Source organism: Xyrauchen texanus, chromosome 22 (assembly GCF_025860055.1).
Source record: "Xyrauchen texanus isolate HMW12.3.18 chromosome 22, RBS_HiC_50CHRs, whole genome shotgun sequence".
Classification (NCBI taxonomy): domain Eukaryota; kingdom Metazoa; phylum Chordata; class Actinopteri; order Cypriniformes; family Catostomidae; genus Xyrauchen; species Xyrauchen texanus.
Genome location: NC_068297.1, coordinates 18,413,759 through 18,437,488, shown reverse-complemented (window position 1 = coordinate 18,437,488; position 23,730 = coordinate 18,413,759). Strand labels below are relative to the sequence as shown.

Sequence of the window (23,730 nt, the reverse complement as noted above, 5' to 3'; positions counted from 1 at the left end):
AGGGAAACAGAAAATGAAAGACAGGAGTGATGAGTGTGGAGAGATTGATAAAGCGTTTTTGAGGACACTTAGATCAGGTCAACTTCAGGTGATAAATCAGGCACACACAGGAAATAAATTATTAGTGCCCATTGAGAGTCACACACCATCAGTGATTGCAGCCAGGGAGAAAGAGATGGAGGAGCGGTAGAGGAAGAGACACTCGTTTAACCGCTGTGGCTGAGGAAGAGAGGGGCGCTCTAATAAAATTTAGAAATTTGCAGAACATCAAAGAGTTTGTATTCAGAAGTGAAAGGAAGCGAGACACAAAGATAGAGTGGAGGTACAATCCTGCTGCAGTCAAGCACATTCTGAAAAAGTTATTTTGGGGATTTGAATTTTCTTTGTTTATCTGCTTGAGTTATGCTGCAGACATCAAAATTCTATTTTATATTTTTGTTTTGGAAAGTTGAGAATGATGTCTTCCTGGCCTAGATTGGAGACTGTGGAGAGATGGGTTTCTTAAGCAAAAACAATGCACCAATGGGATTAAAATAAACTTTTAAATCAAAATTAACCTTATTTACTTTTTCAAAGGTGTACTCTAAGTTTTTGTTTATGTTGTGCTGGCTGATATGGCAGTCGTCTTGGACTTATTGAAAACTAGAAGCTTGGATACGGCATCTCACCAAAGCAAAAGTTCTCTGTTACCGATGCCGTTGTAAAAACTTGCTATTTGTAGTAAGATATTATTCTTACTCGAAGCCCAGCTTCATTTAAAATAAAATAAAACAGCTTTTATTAGGCTACTGTACATGATTTAAAAGTTTTTTTATTCTATTCATTTCTTAATGTGTAAAGCATGTTTAATGAGGAAAAAAATACACCTTTGAAAAAAAATGCACCTTTAATTCCTGGTATTGTTGTGTACCAGTCATTGCTAATGTACGGTGCACATTTGTCCAAATTATTGAATTATTTGTCTTTATAATCTTTCATCAAAATGTAATAACTTACCATTGCAAGCACTTTTAACATTTAATCACAGGCAGGATATGAATTATTTGTAGAAATATATTTATTATTATTTTTAGTTTTAATTCATTTGTTATCAGGAATAGACATTTACAATTGTAACAATGTAATTATTCATTTAAAAAAATTATCACTTACTAGTAACGTGCATCACTGATTTGTGAAATTTGAATTTCAGCTTGTAAAAGATTAATTATAGATATCTGTTCTGTTGTGTTTCAAAGAGCAAGGAATGAAAGATTACTGAAATTCTACTAGTTAAAAATGCACTTTCAGACATCAAGGATTATGTTTTTACTAGTTTATGATATAAGGAATGGCAATATCTGTGAGTAATGATGTTATTTTTAAATCAGGAACTAAAGTTTTTACTAGTATAAATGTAATTACAGATTAACATCAAGATCATGAGTTTGATTTACAGGGAACACTCAACCTGATACAATGTATACCTTGAATGCACAGAATGTTCGAGTCACTTTGGATAAAAGCATCTACAAAATGAATAAAATGTAAATGTAAAATTGCTCACAAAAAATTTTCTTGTTAAATATCCTATTGCATTTGGAAATACAGTATGTCATATTACGGAAATAAATAGGGTTGCAATTGGTTTCACATGGACTTTAAAGGGGTCATATAATGGTACATGCACTTTCAAGTTGATTGTACTGAAATGTGTGTTGGCTGTGCCTGTACACAACCATCCTATTAATGATAAAAATCCATCCAGTGTTTTTGTTTTAATCTCCTTATATATTTTCCCCTGCCTCAAATCGAGCCGTTCGACCGTGTGACGTCACACGGTCGGACGCCCCTCCCAGGATTGTTCATTGACAGCAGTGTTTCAACACAGACCCGCCCTCGCTCGTGAGCGAGCTGTCAATCATAGTCCGTCATCATTGTTGATGCCTAAGCGATTGTGGTGTTTGTTCTTCGGTGTAATAACGAACACAGCAGTCATTTTGATGTTCCTAAATCTGAACCGCTGAAGACGCAGTGGCTGAGTTTTGTTTACGATGGGAATATTCCCCACGAGCAATGTCAATGCGTTCATGTTTGCCCAAATCATTTTTCACCAGACTGCTTTATAAATGAGGGTCAGTATAAAGCTGGTTTTGCTAAGAAGCTGCTGCTGAAAAAAAGATTCGGTACCAACTATTTATATTCCCTCTGCACCTCCAGAAGAAGTAAGTGTAACGTTTTATTAACCTTTATATTAATCTTTGCAAATCGCTTGCACGCTTCACAATGAATGTGGCTAATATTTACGGAGGGGCGGGGTGACCAAAGCTCATTATCATTTAAAGTCATATGCACTGAAACGGCGTGCTGAAATCAGCTAAAGATTCATATTAACTTGTACAAAAATGGCATTATATGACCCCTTTAAGAACCAGGGAAACTGATATGCTCTAATCACAGTAAAATGTTTATTGCCATAAAAATTACTGTGTAATGATCATAAATTCTAAATTCCCATTGAAGAAAATCATGTGACTGGATTTTCTTCTAAAATGGGGAGTGTTATCCAGTTCAGCTTCCCAAAAACGCTCCATCTAAAACCAAAATCTCTTTCTCAGCTCACTGTCATGAAGGGTGTAATCTCAAACACATAGACGCTCATACTCTCACACTTTGATCTGGGGTCACATGACCCTCCACTGCTGCCTGTTCCCTCTCACAAAATGCAGGGAAAGCCAAGAACGACAAAATGGATCCCTGACTGTATCTCACATGCATACAAACACACACATACACTCTCTAGCACAGACAGTTATCCATACACACAAAACATACATGAAGACATGCATAAATGCAGACCACTCAAGCAAAGAGCAGCCTTGGCCTTTACACAGTGTACAGTTGTTACAATATGCACTTGTATTTTTAGCCTAAAGTGAATCACACACATATACTTTAAATGTATTCTGTACAAATACTATACACCGATCCGCCACAACATTAAAACCACCTGCCTTATATTGTGTAGGTCCCCCTCGTGCCACCAAAACTGTGCCAACCCGCGTCTCAGAATAGCACTCTTGAGATTATATTCTTCTCACCACAGTTGTACAGAGAGGTTATCTGAATTACCATAGACTTTGTAAGTTCAAACTTGTCTGGCCATTCTCTGTTGAGCTCTCTCCACAACAAGGCATTTCGGTCCACAGAACTGCCACTCACTGGATGTTTTTTGTTTTTTGCACCATTCTGAGTAAATTCTAGAGACTGTTGTGTGTGAAAATCCCAGGAGTTCGGCAGGTACAGTAATACCCAGCCCATCTGGCACCAACAATGCCACGGTCCAAATCTCTTAGAGCAGATTTTTGTTTCCCTCATTCTGATGGTTGATGTGAACATTAACTGAAGCGCCTGACCAGTATCTGCAAGATTTTATGCACTGCACTGTTGCCACACGATTGGCTGATTAGATAATCGCATGGATGATTGTTGGTGCCAGACAGGCTGGTTTGAGTATTTCTGTAACTTCTGATCTCCCTACACACAACAGTCTCTAGAATTTACTCTGAATTCTGAGATGCGGGTTAACCCTGTTTTGGTGGCACAAGGGAGATCTACACATTATAAGGCAGGTGATTTTAATGTTGTGGCTGATCAGTGTATATTCACACATATAATGTATACACATACACATGCTTCATAGATGGTGCAACAGGGCAGTCAATATACAGTTGAAGTCAGAAGTTTACATACACTTAGATTGAAGTCATTAAAACACATTTTTTTAACCACTCTACAGATTTAATATTAGCAAACTATAGTGTTGGGAAGACGTTTAGGACATCTACTTTGTGCATGACACAAGTAATTTTTCCAACAATTGTTTACAAACAGATTTTCACTTTTAATTGACTATCACAATTGCAGTGGGTCAGTTTACTGTGCCTTTAAGCAGCTTGGAAAATTCCAGAAAATGATGTCAAGCCTTTAAACAATTACCCAATTAGTTTCTGATATGAGGTGTAGTGAATTAGTGTACCTGTGGATGTATTTTAAGGCCTACCTTCAAACTCAGTGCCTCTTTGCTTGACATCATGGGAGAATCAAAAGAAATCAGCAAAGACCTCTGAAAAACAAATCGTGGACCTTCACAAGTCTGGTTCATCCTTGGGAGCAATTTCCAAATGCCTGAAGGTACCACGTTCATCTGTACAAGAAATAACCACCATGGGACCACGCAGCCATCAAACTGCTCAGGAAGGATTCTGCATTCTGCCTCCTAGAGATGAATATAGTTTGGTGTGAAAAGTGTAAATCAATCCCAGAAAAACAGCAAAGGACCTTGTGAAGATGCTAGCGGAAACAGATAAACTTGTATCTATATCCACAGTAAAATGAGTCCTATATCAACATAACCTGAAAGGCTGCTCAGCAAGGAAGAACTACTGCTCCCAAACTGGCATAAAAAAGCCAGACTATAGTTTGCAAGTGCACATGGGGACAAAGATCTTGGAGAATTGTCTTCTGGTCTAATGAAGAAACATTTTTACGGTTTGGCCATAATGACCATTGTTATGTTTGGAGGGAAAAGGGTGAGTCTTGCAAGCCGAAGAACACCATACCAACTGTGAAGCATGGGGGTGGCAGCATCATGTTGTGGGGTGCTTTGCTGCAGGAGGAACTGGTGCACTTCACAGAATAGATGGCATCATGAGGAAGGAAAATTATGTGGATATATTGAAGCAAAATCTCAAGACATCAGCCAGAAAGTTAAAGCTTAGTCGCAAATGGGTCTTCCAAATGGACAATGACCCCAAGCATACCTCCAAAGTTGTGGTAAAATGGCTTAAGGAAAACAAAGTCATGGTATTGGAGTTACAAAGCCCCGACCTCAATACGCTACAAAATGTGTGGCCAGAACTGAAAAATCGTGTGCGAGCAAGGAGGCCTATAAACCTGACTCAGTTACACCAGTTCTCTCTGGAGGAATTGGACAAAATTCCAGCAACTTAATGTGAGAAGCTTGTGGATGGCTACCCAAAACGTTTGACCCAAATCAAGCAATTTAAAGGCAATGCTGCCAAATACTAACAAAGTATATATAAACTTCTGACCCACTGGGAATGTGATGAAGAAATAAATATAATATAAAATAATTAATTCTCTCTACTATTATTCTGACATTTCGCATTCTAAAAATATAGTGATCCTAACTGACCTGAGACAGGGAATGTTTTCTACGATTAAATGTCAGGAATTGTGAAAAACTGAGTTTAAATGTATTTGGGAAAGGTGTATGTAAAATTCTGACTTCAACTGTAACTGCTGTTCCTTGACTGGTGTATGATGTAATAGCTTTTAGCAAAGAGAAACTATACAAGCAGCAATATTCAGCAGTTATGACCTACCCTAGTTTGCTCGTGCAGGAATTTTGCTGTATAGCTTTTTACTTCATAGAAAGAGCTACATTAATATTTATTATTTATGTTGCAGTGTTAAAAGTAGGACAAGCTGTTACAGCTGCAACATCCATAAGGTCTGTGAGTGTTATTGTGCATGTTTGCTTGTAGGATGTGTTTGTTCTAATACATAAGGTGAATTTACTCCCACAGAGACCCACAGGGAAATATAAAAGAAATTAAAGCTGATGTGAAAATGAAGGGAATTGTGGTTGACTTCTGTTAGTGAAAGCAGTAAATACAGTGGAAATAAGAAGAGAGAGAGTGTGTGTGTGGGCGGGTTTGGGTGGTTTATGAGGAAATTTTTTTAGGTAACAAACTGGTAATTACAAGGGTATTATGCTATAAATGTGGTTTAAGAGGGCTCTTCTAGTGTCCCCATAATTCAAATAGCTTAAAAAAACATACTAATCCATGTTTTTATGACAATGTAAAAATGCAGAATGTTTTTTGTGAGGGTTGGGCATGGAATCTATAGTTCGTACAGTATAGAAGTCATTAGGATAGCCACACCAATGTGAGTGAGTGTGCGAGAGAGAGAGAGAGAGAGGATGCATGAGCACTTACTTAGTACCACTAGTTGAGTCATCAGAGTCCTATGAAACATATTAATATATGCAAATGCTTATGTAATCTCTCTCTCCTTTCCCACTCTTTCAGTCTGTCTTTGCTTGACTGTCCACAGAAATATTTTCCTTCACCGGAGAGAGACAGACCACTGAGCTTTGACTGCCATCTTTCTGACACCAAATCCTCACACATATATTAATTTTCTGAAATGCAGTACACATTCCCATCCTTCTACACTATTATAAATTATTTGCACTCATAAATGGTTATAAGTCTCTTTTTAACTTATTTGTTCTACAGTCCTCATTTTGAGTTGGCTTAATTTTATGTGTTTACCAAGTTTACCCACGACCGTTTTAAATAAATGTATCTAAATGTACAATAAAAAATTTCAGATATGTTAAAGTCTGTCACAAATCATTCTCACCTTTGTTGCCTTCTAAATATATTAATTTAATTTACCAGTGAATGTATTTTAGGTACAAAAATGATGGGAAATATTGGTTCTTCTATAGGTATCTTTTTTTTTTATTAATGTTCAGGCTGCTGTTTAGCTACAATCTTGAGGTGCAGCCTTTTATTTTTGACAGCCATAGCAGACTGAATTCTGCAGACTTCTGTCACCACCTATTGGCCGGAGTGTGAAACTACATGCAATTATAAACTATGTGCGTTTCTAGGCATACAAATATGTTGATAACAACCACAAATTAAGCGATAACGGTTTTTCTGTGCAACATTAAATACGGGGTAGTGTGCAAAAATATTTCTTGACCGTTTATGACAATACCCCGTTAAACCAACACGTTTAATGCGTTTACATGGCCACACACGTTGCTGGTTTATTAAGCATACAGGTGAAACTCGAAAAATTAGAATATCGTGCAAAAGTTCATTAATTTCAGTAATTCAACTTAAAAGGTGAAACTAATATATATATAGACTCATTACAAGCAAAGTAAGATATTTCAAGCCTTTATTTGATATAATTTTGATGATTATGGCTTACAGCTTATGAAAACCCCAAATTCAGAATCTCAGAAAATTAGAATATTGTGAAAAGGTTCAGTATTGTAGGCTCAAAGTGTCACACTCTAATCAGCTAATTAATCCAAAACACCTACAAAGGGTTCCTGAGCCTTTAAATGGTCTCTCAGTCTGGTTCAGTTGAATTCACAATCATGGGGAAGACTGCTGACCTGACAGTTGTGCAGAAAACCATCATTGACACCCTCCACAAGGAGGGAAAGCCTCAAAAGGTAATTGCAAAAGAAGTTGGATGTTCTCAAAGTGCTGTATCAAAGCACATTAATAGAAAGTTAAGTGGAAGGGAAAAGTGTGCAAGAAAAAGTTGCACAAGCAGCAGGGATGACCGTAGCCTGGAGAGGATTGTCAGGAAAAGGCCATTCAAATGTGTGGGGGAGCTTCACAAGGAGTGGACATGGGCTTCAAATGTCGTATTCCTCTTGTCAAGCCGCTCCTGAACAACAAACAACGTCAGAAGCGTCTTACCTGGGCTAAAGAAAAAAAGAACTGGTCTGTTGCTCAGTGGTCCAAAGTCCTCTTTTCTGATGAGAGCAAATTTTGCATCTCATTTGGAAACCAAGGTCCCAGTGTCTGGAGGAAGAATGGAGAGGCACACAATCCAAGATGCTTGAAGTCCAGTGTGAAGTTTCCACAGTCTGTGTTGGTTTGGGGAGCCATGTCATCGGCTGGTGTTGGTCCACTGTGCTTTATTAAGTCCAGAGTCAACACAGCCGTCTACCGGGACATTTTAGAGCACTTCATGCTTCCTTCAGCAGACAAGCTTTATGGAGATGCTGACTTCATTTTCCAGCAGGACTTGGCACCTGCCCACACTGCCAAAAGTACCAAAACCTGGTTCAATGACCTTGGTATTACTGTGCTTGATTGGCCAGCAAACTCGCCTGACCTGAACCCCATAGAGAATCTATGGGGCATTGCCAAGAGAAAGATGAGAGACATGTGACCAAACAATGCAGAAGAGCTGAAGGCCGCTATTGAAGCATCTTGGTCTTCCATAACACCTCAGCAGTGCCACAGGCTGATAGCATCCATGCCACGCCGCATTGAGGCAGTAATTAATGCAAAAGGGGCCCAAACCAAGTACTGAGTACATATGCATGATTATACTTTTCAGAGAGCCGACATTTCTGTATTTAAAATCCTTTTTTTTTTTTTTATTGATTTCAGGTAATATTCTAATTTTCTAAGATTCTGAATTTGGGGTTTTCATAAGCTGTAAGCCATAATCATCAAAATTATATCAAATAAAGGCTTGAAATGTCTTACTTTGCTTGTAATGAGTCTATATAATATATTAGTTTCACCTTTTAAGTTGAATTACTGAAATTAATGAACTTTTGCACGATATTCTAATTTTTCGAGTTTCACCTGTATTTGGTGTAAAAACATGACTGTATAACGTGCACAGTATGACAAAGCTCTTTTCGACTATAGTCAAAACAATGTTCCCCTCTCTCTCTCTTTTTACTTCTTTGCTAAGGAGCACATCTCCCTCAAGTGCACATGTGAACGTCTGATATACTGTGTTTGATGTTCATATTACTGTTTGCACTAGTACTTCCAATATTATTTTCCGCTGTTGGAGTTTTGGGATGTGGCCCCTAGAGGGAGACAGAAATTAATTCATGTCTCTTCTAAGGAGTTTTGGACATTTTGTCTGGCTTTAACATCAAAGACAGAAGGAAATGTTTGCTTTAGTTCAAAAATGAGTTGCTTCTCCCTAGATAATGATTGAATTTATCCCTTTTGAAAAAATGTTGTGTGTATTCTTCTGTTTCTCTGTCAGGCCCTGACTAAGAAAGGTCTTGGTGCGATCACAACAGAGGTCCGAGAGCACACAGGTTTTTACTATGCTGAAGATTATCATCAGCAGTACCTGCACAAGGTGCCTAAAGGATACTGTGGGTTAAAGGGCACCGGTGTCACCTGCTCTATTGGGGGAGAGAAAAATGAACTCTGACTCAGGACATGCAGACATGATTGTCTGCTGTTTTAAAATAGAGAAGAGATGTCTGTTGCTATGTTTAGAATGGAATACTAGCTTAGAGCTTTCTGCATAATGTGTATTATACTCCTTGTTCTGTCAACCTTTTAAAAAGTAGCATGCGTTATACGAGAATGAGAAATGTTTCAAACAGTAGTATGCTACATTATTGTGTTAAGATGTGTTTTTTGTTTAATTCAGCGATTGGCATCTAGTTATCTCAGTAAAAAAGATTGCTTTGTTTTTCCAGTTTTGTGTAAAAATTTCTAAACTCCTGTCATTCTGATCAAATAATTAAAAGAGGCAAAAAATTATAGCTTTTTTATTCATTACATGAAATGAAGGGTTAAGTCAAGTTCATTGTATTGTGGCATACGCACATGCAGTGTGCTTTGGGTGTATACTGCAAATGTACTACTAAGTAGGTCACCTGGTCATGCTGTATATACAGAATATTTGCATACTGTGCTCAGCGTACATACTGCAGGCAGCCAAATAGAGTAGTATGATTCTGAAAATGGCCCGTTTGTGTCTCTCTTGTTTCCCTTTGAAGCAATAAAAACATTTTGTAATCCATGTGAATTATTATACATAGCTGAGAGTACTTGTGTTGCATTTATTAAAGTAAGACACTTCAGTGAGTGTATTTTTTGACCGGATGAGTCAGTACTTGTGTGGTCGTTGTTGAATCTCTAAAACTTGCAGTCTGCAGAATGGGATGCTGTACTAATGCCTTCTGCCGGTGCTATTTCCTCAAGCAAAATCCTTCTCTGTCTGCACTAGAGGATCTGCTGTGTGGCAGCCCCTGTGCTCTGACCATTCTCTTTGTTCTCTATGGACATGTAGTTCTGCAGAATTCTTGACGCTACATGACCCTTTCTTTCTAAATGTTACAAACTCTGCCTCATGTTAACACTTATTTCTGCACTTGCTTTGTAGAATATCTGGAGTTTTCATGACCTTGTCAAGGTATCGATTAGACTATGTATGCTTAAAACTGTTTTACAATAGTAGTAATTACAGAATTTATAGGGTTAGTTCCAGTGACCGAAATTAAGTTTTACATTTAAGGTAAAATATTTGCCCCCTGGATTTTATTTATTTATTTATTTTGTACCTTTAATAGGACTTTTTTGTCTCATCCATTTGTCAAAATATCTTAATTTAATACATTTATTAATACATATTGTCAATATAGGCAATATTTTACCTGTTATACTAAGATTTAAATCAACATTAACTCATATTTGTGCCATAATACGTATGACTAGGATTATAATAGAATATTAAGAACTATGTCAGATGTTAAAAATAAATTAATAAAACTCAAATTCATTATTAGGGCATTTTTATGCCCGGATATTTTAATTTCACTCAACGACATGTTAGGATGTACAGGTATGTCACTTTAATGGCACCTTATATATATATAAAGTGAATGGCTGTGGTCCTGTCTAGCAACTTATTGGACTCTCTGTGCACTTTAAGTCCCTTTGGTCTTGTGGTACATGTGTGATGTACCACTAGATGGCAGCACATGTAAATACTTTATATGGGGTGGCTGTGGCTCAGGTCGTAGAGCGGGTCGGCTGCCAATCGCAGCGTTTGTGGTTTGATTCCCGGCCCACATACCGAAGTGTCCTTGGGCAAGACACTGGACCCCAAGTTGCTTTGGTAACTTCTAAGTTTAAAAAAAGCGCTATTTAAGTGCAGACCATTTATCATATAAAGGATGTGTCCATTTACACATCTACTGTTGGTTAACGCCTCTGAAAAGTGAATTAACAATTAATGCCTTTTGAGTCTTTATAAATAGACATTATACCTCACAAATTAGTAGCCTGAAGTGCAAAATGTCCCCTGTCCTACTTGGCATAATCAGTCATTGTTGCTGTACACACAGTTGTGTATGTGACTGGCTGTGAACTTTAGCTCTACACATCAATATCATCCATTATGATTATAGCTGTTTTATTCATTATCAGACTTGCCCCGGTCTAATTTGTGTACAAATTGAACATTAGGCTTGATTGGTATTATTGCTGTGTTCATTTTGGACATCAGACGTGATCCAGTCAATTTATCAGTTTTCCTTAAAGAAATAGTTCACCAAAAAATGACATTTCCTGCATGTTGTTCAAAACCCGCATTTCTTACTTCTGTGGAACACAAAAGGATGTTATGATCACAGATTTCCATTCTGTAGCGATAAATAGTGCCTCACTTTAATGCTTGAAAAAGCACCCAAAACTGGAATAAAAGCAGTTAATGCAACTCGTGCATCATATTCCAAGTCTTCTGAAGGTTTTGATCACTTTGTATGATGAGTAGACTGAAATTGAAGTTATTTACTCTCAAAACAAGTCAATATACCGAAAATGTAAACCTCATTGGCCTCATAATGAAAATTCATGGTATCCTGACACTAGAACTAAGGTTTATGCTGTGTTCCATTCAACTCAGAATATTTAAACTTTCTGCTTGGACAAAAATGCAATGGAATGCCCCTTGAAGTCAGACTTCCAATTTGGAAACTCGTGTGGAAATCTTCAATTCTGATTTCAAAGAGTTAAAGTTTCTACACAACATGATATTTATGCTTGTTTAACAAATGTCTGCAGACAGGTGTACAAAACATGGTCAATTATACTCTCTTGATAATCATACTACACCTGTGCACAAATTCTGACTGAGTGAACAGGTTTCAAACCTCGCAAACTTTGGCAAATCTAGGAACTTTTTTCTCAAGCACTAATTTTAGCCTATTTACCCACTGCTCTTTTCTAAAGTAACTTTTAAAGGGAAAACGATGACGAATCAATTATTGGCCATTAAACTGTTAATTGTACACAATATGTGTCAAACTAAATGGTGTTTTTTTTTAATTATTATGTTTTAAAGTACTAAGTAAATCACACAAGTTCTGATCTTTGTGGGTATTTAAGAATAAGGTTACAGGGACCTTTTAGTTATTAGTTTCACTAATATTTAAAGATTTACTATATATTGTAAATTACACCCCTCAGATGTATGATTCAAACTTACAAACCTTTTCATCAAAGGATGGACCCAACCCAAGAGGTCATGGTTAAGCCCTGAATATCCACTGACCCTAGAACCGCCCCTTGCATGAACTACTGTTATGATACTTTTGGATCCTTTTGAGGCACTATCTCTGCCATTGTATTGAAAGTTTGACTGCGACATTCATTAGAACATCTCCTTTTGTGTTTCGCATATGAAAGAAAGTAATCGGTTTGGGTTTGTAATCACATGAGGGTCCACAAAAAATTGTTTGAGATCATTTACTTGGCAGACCCCCTGTTTAAGACCCCTGTTCTAGAACATGCACTTAAGAATACTCTAGACAGGCCTACAGCGAGTTCTAGTGCTAGAATGGGGGTTGGGTGTTCTAAAACTGGGTCAAGAGGTTCGAACCAACAGAGGGAGGATTCTGGAAGCTCTATGTGGTATGTTGTCATCTGCTCCTGTGTTGATGATGTCACTGTGTTATCTCTCATCTCTGACTGTGTCTCTGGGATGAGAAGCAGACATGATTTACCCAGCACCTGTATGAGGAGACAGATTTCTGGGAAACGATACATACACAAACTACTCCCACATGTGTGCAATATGCACCTACCTGTGTTTTCACTACCAGATATGCATAGGGGTAATTTAAATGCTTTTCCCACAATGTTTGGATCCCATTTAACCCTGATGTTCTGTTTGAGGTCTCAGAAACACCAAGGCCACTGTTATAGCTGCTTAAAATTGAACTATTAATGTCTTTTCCTAATCTCAAACTTGATAGCACACTTCAATCATCCTCTATAAAAAGTTGGCATTATTTGTTGGAGATATCAACGACAGATAAAAACATTAAACATTAAAAATTAAAGACATTTTGGATTCAGTACAAATGAAGCTCAATCAATAGAAGTTCTGGCATAATGTTAAATACCACAGAAAATTATTTTGACTGTCCCTCATTTATAAAAAAAAAAAAAGTGAATGTGGCTAGTCAATAAACATTTAAAAACACATTGTTTTAAAAGTATAACCCTAAAGATGTAAACATTGTAATCTAACATGATTTTAGTGTGATAAAATCATATATTTACTGGTGGAGGTTGCTTACCAGATTACTGGGTTTCTGGTGTTGCATTGTCATGACAACAAAGTTTTAATACTGGATACAACTTTTCACAGGAAATGTTAATAAGCTAATTAAAATGTATGTAAAAAATCTGTGGCTATATTTTTAAAACAGGACTGGCCCAAATCACTTCCATTGTAAGCACCTTACTATAATAATGGTTCTCTTACGAGAGGTTCTCTTGTATTGAGTAAGCTAGCTTACGTTACGGGAAAGATTCATCTTTTCTGAGATATTGAAGCCAAAAAATTATCCTTAATTTTGTATCATTTGTCAACGCAGTGCAGCAACTGCAGACCTTGAGCGGGCTAGCTAGCGAGCTCATTGGTTGCTCTGCGGCAACTGCTGCAGCCTATAGACGAACTTGGGCGAACTCGCGTCCAATGAGAGGCGTCCGCGCGCTTACTGCATCAAAGCCCGCCAAACTGGGCGTGGCTAGAGTGCATATAAGCGTAGTTCGTAGGCTGGAACCCTTATTTTCATCTCTTCAGCGAAGCTCTTCGCATCTCTGAACTGGAAGCCGCGTCGCCGTTTGAGGGGCATCTAGCAAGCTTGGACAGCGCTCGAAGAAGCCGGCCGTCTCCGCCACCTTCAGCCATCCTGCGAGCTACGCCATCCGGCGACGTATCCTTTTTTAGAGCAAGCTAGTTCTTAACGAACTTCACAAAAGAGTAACGGCGTCTTTTTAAGATGCCTCGCACCACTTGCGCTTCATGCCGCGCCCCTCTCAGCGCCGGAGACCGCCACATCATCTGCGCTCTCTGCCTGGGACTGGGGCATGCAGAGCTCGCCCTCGCTGAAGGCGGATGCGACCTCTGCGAGGAGCTTCCGATGTTGACCCTGCGGGCTCGACTCGAAGCGCTCAGAACCAAAGCCGCCTTCCGTTCCGCCGCGCAGGAAAAAGTGCCGCTCCCAAAGGCTGCCAGAACCGGTGATAGAAGCGGCTGCCTCACCGGAGCCTCTCCCTCGAGCATCGCTCTCACCCTCCCCGCCCCCCCGGGACGCACAGTTGCCGCCCAGCGGCCGCACTGCTGCCATCATGATGTTCCATCATGGCTTCGGACAACGAGGAGTGCTCAGGCTCCCACGCCTCCTCCTCGGCCCAGGAATCCAGCAGGACCCGCGCCGGAGTCGAAGGGGAACTAACACGCCTCCTCACACAGGCCGTCGACCGCCTCGGGCTCGAGTGGTCACCGCCCCCTGAGCAGGCTCCCAACAGACTCGACGGCTGCTTTCTTCAGAGCCGTCGCCGCGCAACACCCGCGGCCCGGGCCGCTCCCTTCCTGCCGGAACTCCACACTGAGCTTGCAAAGTCGGTGGAGCGTGCCTTTCTCGGCCAGGATCCGTTCCCACGTCTCCACCCCTCTCGCTCGGTTGGACGGCGCCACCGAGAAGGGCTACTCCTCCATCCCCGGTCGAGGATTCGGTAGCAGCACACCTTTGCCCGCCCTCCGCAAGATGGCGGTCTAAGCCAGTGCTCCCGTCTAAGGCCTGCAGAGCGACTTCCGCCTATGTTGGCGCGCCTATTCCGCTGCCGGCCAAGCCGCATCTGCTCTGCACTCCATGGCCGTCTTACAGATCCTCCAAGCGGACCTTCTTCGGAAGTGGGATGAGAAAGGCAGGCACCCAGAGGCTGTTGCAGATCTAAGAAGCGCGACGGACCTCGCCCTTCGCGCCACCAAAGCTGCAGCCCAAGCTCTAGGGAAGTGCATGGCCTCGCTGACTGTGACCGAGAGACACCTGTGGCTAACGCTAGCCGACATGGGAGAAGCAGAGCGCTCCACGTTCCTCAACGCACCGGTCTCTTCGGCTCCGCGGTGAGTGGCATTGTTGACCGCTTTTCAGAAGTCCAGAAAGCCACCCAAGCCATGAACCTCTTCCTGCCGCGTCGCGCTAGCTCCTCTGCAGGCCGCCCACGTGACCAGCCTCCTGCACGAGCCTCTTCACAGCGCCCAGCTCAACAAGGTCAGACTTCTCAGCGTCGACAGGGCGGCCGCCCTCGATCGCGCTCATACAGCCGCCGCAGACCGCCGCCCCCCCGCGGGCCTCGGTCTAAGGTTGCGCTGAAACCTGAGCAACCAAAGTCCTCCTAGCCTTGTTGAAAAAACGACGGCTCAGTCCGCCGCGGCCGGACCACCGTCAAAGCTTCAGCCCCTGTCAGTCCCCTCTCTCAGGCTACTACAGTGGTGGATTCAGCAGCCAACAAGCCGGTGATACTGCCCGCTTGCCTGCACTCAAACGCCGTTTTCACGGCGACCCAAATAAATCTTGTAAAGAGCAAACATGCCTTATGTGTAGAAAATGTGCCCACAATCCAGTGTTCACCCATACACACAAGCATTACACTTCCCGTGTTCCTATCAGAGCCCACTCACATAAAGCGGACACAGCCCGCTCGAGTGTTAGAGTCAATAAATGTGCCCACGAATCCGTGCGAGCGCCCCTTCTCTGGCCGCTCTGTCACACGACCAGCCTTATGTGTAGAAAATGTGCCCACAATCCAGTGTTCACCTCTACACACAAGCATTACACTTCCCGTGTCCCAATCAGAGCCCACTCACATAAAGCGGACACAAACCGCTCGAGTGTTAGAGTCAATAAACGCGCTCACGAATACGTCGCGGCGCCCATTCTCTGCCCGCTCTGTCACACGGCCAGCAAACACTTCTCTGTATGTAAGTCCGTGCCCGTGACTATGCTCGCGCATCACTTAACAGATGTGACTCTTTCCCCATTCACCTCAATCGGAAGTCACTCACAGAACAGCCGGTCCCTGCTGTCTGCGAGCAGTCATGCATAAGCACAGTAAGTGCGCTCACACATTCTGTTCAGCGGCTGTGTGCGGCAATCAGGGCGATTTGGCCATTCACCCTCTAGCGTTACGCTTCAAAGCGTGGGAAGCTATCCCAGGGATATCCAAATGGGTGTTAAGCACAATAAAACAGGGCTATTTGCTACAGTTCGATCGCCGCCCTCCCCGCTTCAGAGCTGGCTCGAAACTATTGTGAACACGGAAGCAGCCTGCATGCTTCGTTCAGAAATAGCAAACCTTCTGTGCAAAAGGGCCATAGAGAAAGTGCCGCCTTGAGCTGAGCGAGTCGGGGTTTTACAGCCGTTATTTTCTTGTTCCCAAGAAAGACGGCGGCCTCAGACCAATATTAGATCTCAGGGGTTTGAACAAGGTGCTTGCAAAAGACCGTTCAAAATGCTTACAATCAGGAAACTCCTCACGCATACACGCCAGGGGACTGGTTTATCTCTCTCGATCTGAAAGATGCCTACTTTCAGATTCAGATAAATCCCTGTCACAGGCCATTCTTGAGATTCGCCGTCGACGGCCAGGTTTATCAATACACCGTCCTTCCGTTCGGCCTGTCTTTAGCACCCCGTACTTTCACGAAGTGCATGGATGCGGCGCTCGCACCCCTGCGGAGTCAGGGCTTGCGAATTCTGAACTATTTGGACGACTGGCTGATTATGGCACAGTCACATACGGAGCTTCTGTCTCACAGAACAGTTCTCCTCAGCCATCTGAACAGTTTGGGTCTTGCAGTCAATTGGACCAAGAGCTCACTACAGCCCAGTCAGGCAATTTCCTTCCTTGGAATAGAACTAGACTCCGTGGCTATGACGGCTCGCTTAATCTACACAGCGCGCGCGCGCCGTGTTCAGCGACTAGCCGTGTCCTTTCAGATGAACAGCCTCACGCCTCTGAAAAAATTTCAGAGAGTGCTAGGTTACATGGCCTCAGCCGCAGCAGTACTTCAGCTGAATAGCCCGCTTCAGCATTGGCTAAACACCCGCGCGTCTCGCCGGGCTTGGGCCACAGGCCGCCAGCCGATCAAGGTGACTCAGACCTGTATTTCAGCTCTGCAGCCCTGGACAGTGGCCGAATGGTATCAGCGGGGAGTGACGATGGGAGCTGTATCTCGCCGAAAAGTCATTTCGACAGACGCGTCCAACACGGGTTGGGGCGCGGTCTGCGAGGGCTCTCCGGTTTTTGGCCTATGGTCAGTTCAGGAAAAGCTCCTTCACATAAATTGTCTGGAAATGATAGCGGTTGAGTACGCACTTGTGCGCTTTCTCCCAGTCATTCAGGGTCACCACGTCCTGGTCCGTTCGGACAACAGATCTGTGGTATCCTACTTAAACCGTCAGGGCGGTGTCAGATCCAGGAACCTCTTCCATCTGACGAAACGCATACTGAGTTGGTCCCAGTGCCACCTGCGCTCGCTGAGGGCGACGCACGTGCCAGGCCACCTGAACGACGGCCCAGACAGACTGTCCAGAGACAATATTCCTCCAGGGAATGGTCCTGCACGCTCAAACAGTCCAGAAGTTATGGCGCATATTCGGCAGAGCAGAGATAGACCTCTTTGCATCAGAAGAGAACTCTCACTGCCCAATATTTTTCTCGAGCGAGGGCAGCTGGCCCAGGACTGGCCCAACCACCCGCTTTACGCCTTCCCTCCCATCTCGTATTGCCACAGGTAATGCAGAGGATCAGGAAGCACGCCACTCGGTGCTCCTCATAGCCCGCGTTGGGAGAATCAGACATGGTTCCCGGAGCTTACGCAGCTGTCACTGACAGCGCCGTGGCCCATCCCAGTGAGAGCAGATCTCCTCTCTCAAGCTCGCGGCACGATCTGGCATCCCCACCCAGAGCTGGGCGCTGCACGCTGGGTGATCAACGACTACCCGTCGCTCTGCCAGAAGGGGTAATAAACACCATCATACATGCTAGAGCCCCTTCCACGAGAAGACTCTATGCGTCAAAATGGTCTGTGTTTTCAAAATGGTGCACCGACAGAGACCTGGACCCACGGACATGTGGGGTGTCGTCGCTGCTCGTGTTTTTACAAGAGCTGCTGGATAAGGGCAGATCCCCATCCACGCTCAAAGTGTATGTGGCGGCCGTCGCGGCGTTCGCTGAACCCCTGCACGACCAGTCACTGGGAAAAACGAGCTGGTCATCCGGCTTCCTCAAGGGAGCTAGAAGGATGAACCCCAGCGCCCCCATCGGTTCCTATCTGGGATCTTTCTATAGTTCTCGAAACTATGAAAGCCCCTCCTTTCGAACCGCTTCAATCCGTGGATTTGAAATACCTTTCACTCAAAACCGTTTTTCTGACTGCCCTGTCATCAGTCATACGTGTGGGAGACCTTCACACGCTGTCTATCAGCGCTGCGTGTCTTGAGTTTGGACCAAGTGACTCCAAGGTCATTTTAAAGCCTAGACACGGCTATGTTCCCAAGGTGATCGGTACTCCTTTCAGAGCACAGGTCATTTCCCTATCGGCGCTGCCAGCATCCGATAGCGAACGATACGCCAATCTCCTTTGCCCAGTCAGAGCACTGAGATTGTATACTGCGCGCTCCGCCTCTTTCAGACGCTCTGAGCAGCTTTTCGTTTCGTTCGGAGGGCGCACCAAAGGTCTCGCCGCCTCGAAACAGACACTGTCTAGATGGATAGTGGACGCTATTGCTGCCGCATACGTGTCAAAAGACCTGCCATGCCCGTTGGGCATTAGGGCTCACTCCACTCCACTAGAGTTTTACGATGGCCTCATCGTGGGCATGGTCCAGCGGGATTTCCATTCACGACATATGTGTGGCAGCGGGCTGGGCTTCCCCTTCCACCTTTGTCAGATTTTACAATCTGCAAGTGCCCGCCCTGCAGGCAAAACTACTAGCGGTTTAATACGCTACAGCTCCCCTGGTGAGCTGCACTGATGGGACTCATTCCACACAGACCGGCACCGCCGCTCTGTCGTTCCCTTCCCACTATGTGCTTATGTATTACACACACACTGGCTCGCACTCTTGCCGGCCAAATATTATTTCCCCACTCACAAGGGCTCCCCCGGGTCCCCCAACCCCCGGGGCTCATGCAGTGGATGCTTGGCGCGACGGCGTTGACAATGGGTTCCCGTGAGCGTAAGCTAGCTTACGCATATCTGAGAGAACCTCTCGTAAGAGAACGAATCGGTTACCTAACGTAACCTCGGTTCTCTCTAGATGAGGGAACGAGTATTGCGTAGCCGGCCGTGCTCGCGCCACGAGCGACTTTCGCTTCATTCAATGAAAACCAGGGTTCCAGCCTGGTCCTCGAATCTGATTGGATGAGAGACGTTCCATGAGCACTGATGGTGTGACAGCATCAGCACTCAGACGCTTCACTGTATGTATCACTCCGCTTGTGTTCATGCTGTTCAAAGTGTAAGTATAGTGCATATGTGTTAGGAGTTACTGTCTTTATTTTTTGAAATTACATATGTTAGCAAGGTGGTGGCAAAAGATCATTTTTGTGTGTAATATGAGCCAGTTGGTCACGTAAAGTGAATCCATAGTCATTGTTTATATAGAACATTGCTCTGTGAGTTTCCACATTGGATACATAGTGTTTAAAATGGCGGAGGACATCGCTGTTTCTTTTTTTTGTTATCAATTTTTATTTTTATTTTATCATTGATGATGTTAGGATATTGTTTAACATACAAAATGACGAAGACAATCAATCAGCCATTACAAAGGTAGATAAAAATCAAAATTAACAGTTCAAATTTTGATATGTAAAAATAAGTAATTAAATACAAATAATAATATATTAATAACAAATAAAAAAAACTGGTCAGTTACACAAGAGTAAATTACAAAGATGCATCAAGTAATATTTGAGACATAATATGCTTCAGAATATATGCAAGACTATATATGTACAGCAGATTATATAAAATAAATACATCCATACAAAATTCTTGACATTGAGACCTGTGGAATAGCACTGAAAGAAGTCTAAGACATTTAGAGAAGAAGCGAATAAAACCAGAACCATAATTATAACGAACTATATAAAAATAATAAAATATAAAGAAAAAAAAAGAAAAACCAAGACCAGAGAGTGTATGTGGTTGGAGGGGAGGGGAAGGGGGTGGGGGGGGGGGGGTCTCCTTAATTTAAATCAGTAGACCTTTAAGCTTCTCCAAAGTTTTGGCCCAGAGTCTAATGATATCTTCTCTTGCACCGTGAATGCGTGCAGTTGACAATTCGAGATACACCACATCTATAAACGTGAGAACCCAATATTGCTTATTAAGAGAATGTGGAGGTTTCCATCTCATTGCTGCTAGTTTCTTGGCAGCTGTCAAACCAGCTAAAAACACTCGTTTCTGAATTTTGACATCGCTGTTTCTATAGTGAATGACATTTGCGCACCAGCTACCCTGAATTAGAGATGAATACCCCTGCTTGGAGGTCTGTATTCCATTGAGAAAACTGACCTTCAGAAAGCTGTAAGCATCTTTGATTGGGTGTGGGTGATCGCACACGCTCCATCTCTCTCTCTCTCTCTCTCTCTCTCTCTCTCTCTCTCTCTCTCACACACACACACACACACACACACACACACACACACATCCAGCCGGTTATCCTTGTTTATCCAATGACTTGTTAGAAACAGCACAAGCCATGATACTATTTCTGAAGTGAACATTTGGAATTACTAATGGAGGCTTGGACGCATCATTTGTTTTGAACCAGCAAAGGCAGATTCTGATCGGTCACGTACTATGTAGTTCCATGCACAAATGCGTTTTTATGACCGTACTCAGTTATTCCTAATTTTTAAAAATTTACTTGTTCATTGAACTGTTGTATATAAGCAATATCACACTCGCAGTCGTGCTATATGGCCCTACATCAGCACTGCTGTAATTACCTACGGCACTCAGCCTGCAGCCGATCACAGCAGTGCTGATGTAGGGCCATATCGCACGATTGCTCGTGTGATATTGCTTATATTTATATATATATATATATATATATATATATATATATATATATATATATATATATATATATATATATATATATAAACAAACAAGGGACTAGTCCATTTTTTTTTTCCTGTGGTAATCAACATTATGCCACAAATGCTTCACTTGCATTGAACCCAGAATATTCCTTTAATTTGAAATTCTTGTAATTGTATTATCTAATTATTGTTCTCAATGTAGAGATACACTCCTGCAGGCCAAATTGACCCCAAACAGAAGCATCGTTACTACAGTGGAATGGATACAGTTACCATTCTGAAAAGTACATGTCTACTTTGTGGTAAACTGTTCAAAACTATACATTTTCAATTTATAAACTAACCATTTCAAGGGAACATGAGGGTAAGCAAACACTTTTGGACAGGTATGTTCTTATACAGAAAATGTTGTCACCCGCATGCTTTTTATTCTTGTTTTCTTGTTTTTCTGTAAGGTTATCTTCATTCATTTTCTTGCTGATGAGTGATTAAGTTGAATCGCTATGTCCAGTACAGTCACATATGTATATACCAACACACACACAGGTGTGGTGGTATGTTCATTCAACCAGACACACACACACACTTATTCACACACCTTGGCACACTGACAAATCTAGAAAAAGCTTTTTTGTTGACCGCAGTCTGATTTCCTCTGCTCTATTTTCTCTCTTTTTGCTTTTCTTTTCTGTCTTTGTGTCTGTCTCTTCCTGACACCTGTGTGTAGGTGTGGACCGTGCTGCAGGTGCTCTCTCTCTCTCTCTCTCTTGCTTTTTCTGTCTGTCTCTCTCTCTCACTCTCTCGTCTCTTCCTCCACCCTCCCCCATTTATGAGGTTATTTTGGTATGGTGGTGATATATTTTGCATTTGTGCGCATGTTTCTATCTGGCTTGTATGTGCCTCATCGCTATAAAAATCAGCTTCACACTGCATGTCCCCTTGTGGTTACTGCTGCCTGCCTATCTGATAGATCAACTTTTTAAGAACCTAGTTCTTAAAACTGAAATAAACTGTGTTGCTGGAAAATCTGCCTCAGTTGTATCTCTGTGATATGAACTACATGTTCCAGCAGGACAGCCGTTTAAGTCTTTGTATTAGTTTGATTGTGCAAAGAAAGGATCCAAAATTAAAAACCACAGAATGTCAGTTGGATTCTGCCAGTGGGCTGCCAACTTTTTAATGATTTAAAACATTTTGTATTAAACAGTTTAAAGTAAAAACATTATGCTATGTTATGGTGGAATTGGGTAAATTGGGCCAATTTTGACAGGTACCTTAATTCACCCTATTATTATTTATTGATATAATAATATTGTAATATTAGTATGATGTATTATTATAATGTGTATATATATATATATATATATATATATATATATATATATACAGGACATATACACAGTAGGCCCTATATACAGTACATACACACATTAGGCCCTATATACAGTATATACATACATGGTAGGCCCTATATACTGCATATATACACACACATAGTAGGCCCTATATACAGTATTTACACACAGTAGGCCCTATATACAGTATATACACACACAGTAGCCCCATATACAGTATATACACACATTGTAGGCCCCACACAGTGTGTATATATATATATATATATATATATATATATATATATATATATATATATATATACACACACACACATATATATATAAACTCAGCAAAAAAGAAACGTCCTCTCACTTAACGTGTGTAAATATTTGTATGAACATAAAAGCTGCATTAAGTACTGCAGTGCATCTCCTCATGGACTGCACCAGATTTGCCAGTTCTTGCTGCGAGATGTTTCCCCACTCTTCCACCAAGGCACTTGCAAGTTCACAGACATTTCTACAGAGTACAGGCCTCAGTGTAACATTCATTCCTTCGATGATAAACGCGAGTCTGACATTCACCCCTGTTGAGACAAAACCGCGTTTCGTCAGTGAAGAGCACTTTTTGCCAGTCCCGTCTGTTCCAGCGAAGGTGGGTTTTTGCCCATAGGTGACGTTGTTACTGGTGATGTCTGGTAAGGACCTGCCTTACAACAGGCCTACAAACCCTCAGTCCAGCCTCTCTCAGTCTATTGCAGACCTTCTGAGCACTGATGGTGGGATTGTGCATTCTTGGTTTAACTCAGGCAGTTGTTGTTGCCATCCAGTACCTGTCCCGCAGGTGTGATATTTGGATGTACTGATCCTGTGCAGGTGTTGGTACACTTGGTCTGCCACTGCGAGGACATTCCATCTGGTCTCCCTGTAGCGCTGTCTTAGGCGACTCACAGTACGAACGTTGCAATTTATTGCCCTGGCCACATCTGTGGTCCTCATCCATCCATGCAGCATGCCTAAGGTACATTCACGCAGATGAGCAGGAACCCTGGGCATCTTTCTTTTGGTGTTTTTCAGAGTCAGTAGAAGTTCTCTTTTTGTGTCCTAAGTTTTTATAACTCTGACCTTAATTGCCTACCGTCTGTAAGCTGTTAGTGTCTTAACGACCATTCCACATGTGCATGTTCATTAATTGATTATGGTTCAATGAACAAGCATGGAAAACATTACTTAAACCCTTTACAATAAGATCTGTAAAGTTATTTGGATTTTTATTAAAAAAAAAAAATATCTTTACAGTTTCCTGGAGAGACGTTTCTTTTTTGCACAGTATACAGTATGTATATATACTGTATGTGTATGTATATATATATATATATATA

At 42.0% G+C, this 23,730-nt stretch overlaps 1 protein-coding gene across 1 annotated transcript in view; it reads left to right on the top strand.

Annotated features, from left to right (window-relative positions):
- msrab (methionine sulfoxide reductase Ab) overlaps positions 1-9,689 on the top strand; it is a 44,527-nt gene extending 34,838 nt beyond the window's left edge. The window contains exon 6 of the mRNA XM_052153604.1: positions 8,842-9,689. Within this exon, the coding sequence (XP_052009564.1) occupies positions 8,842-9,015 (174 nt within the window). The 3' untranslated portion in view covers positions 9,016-9,689. The remainder of the gene's footprint in view (positions 1-8,841) is intronic.
- Positions 9,690-23,730: the final 14,041 nt, after the last annotated feature.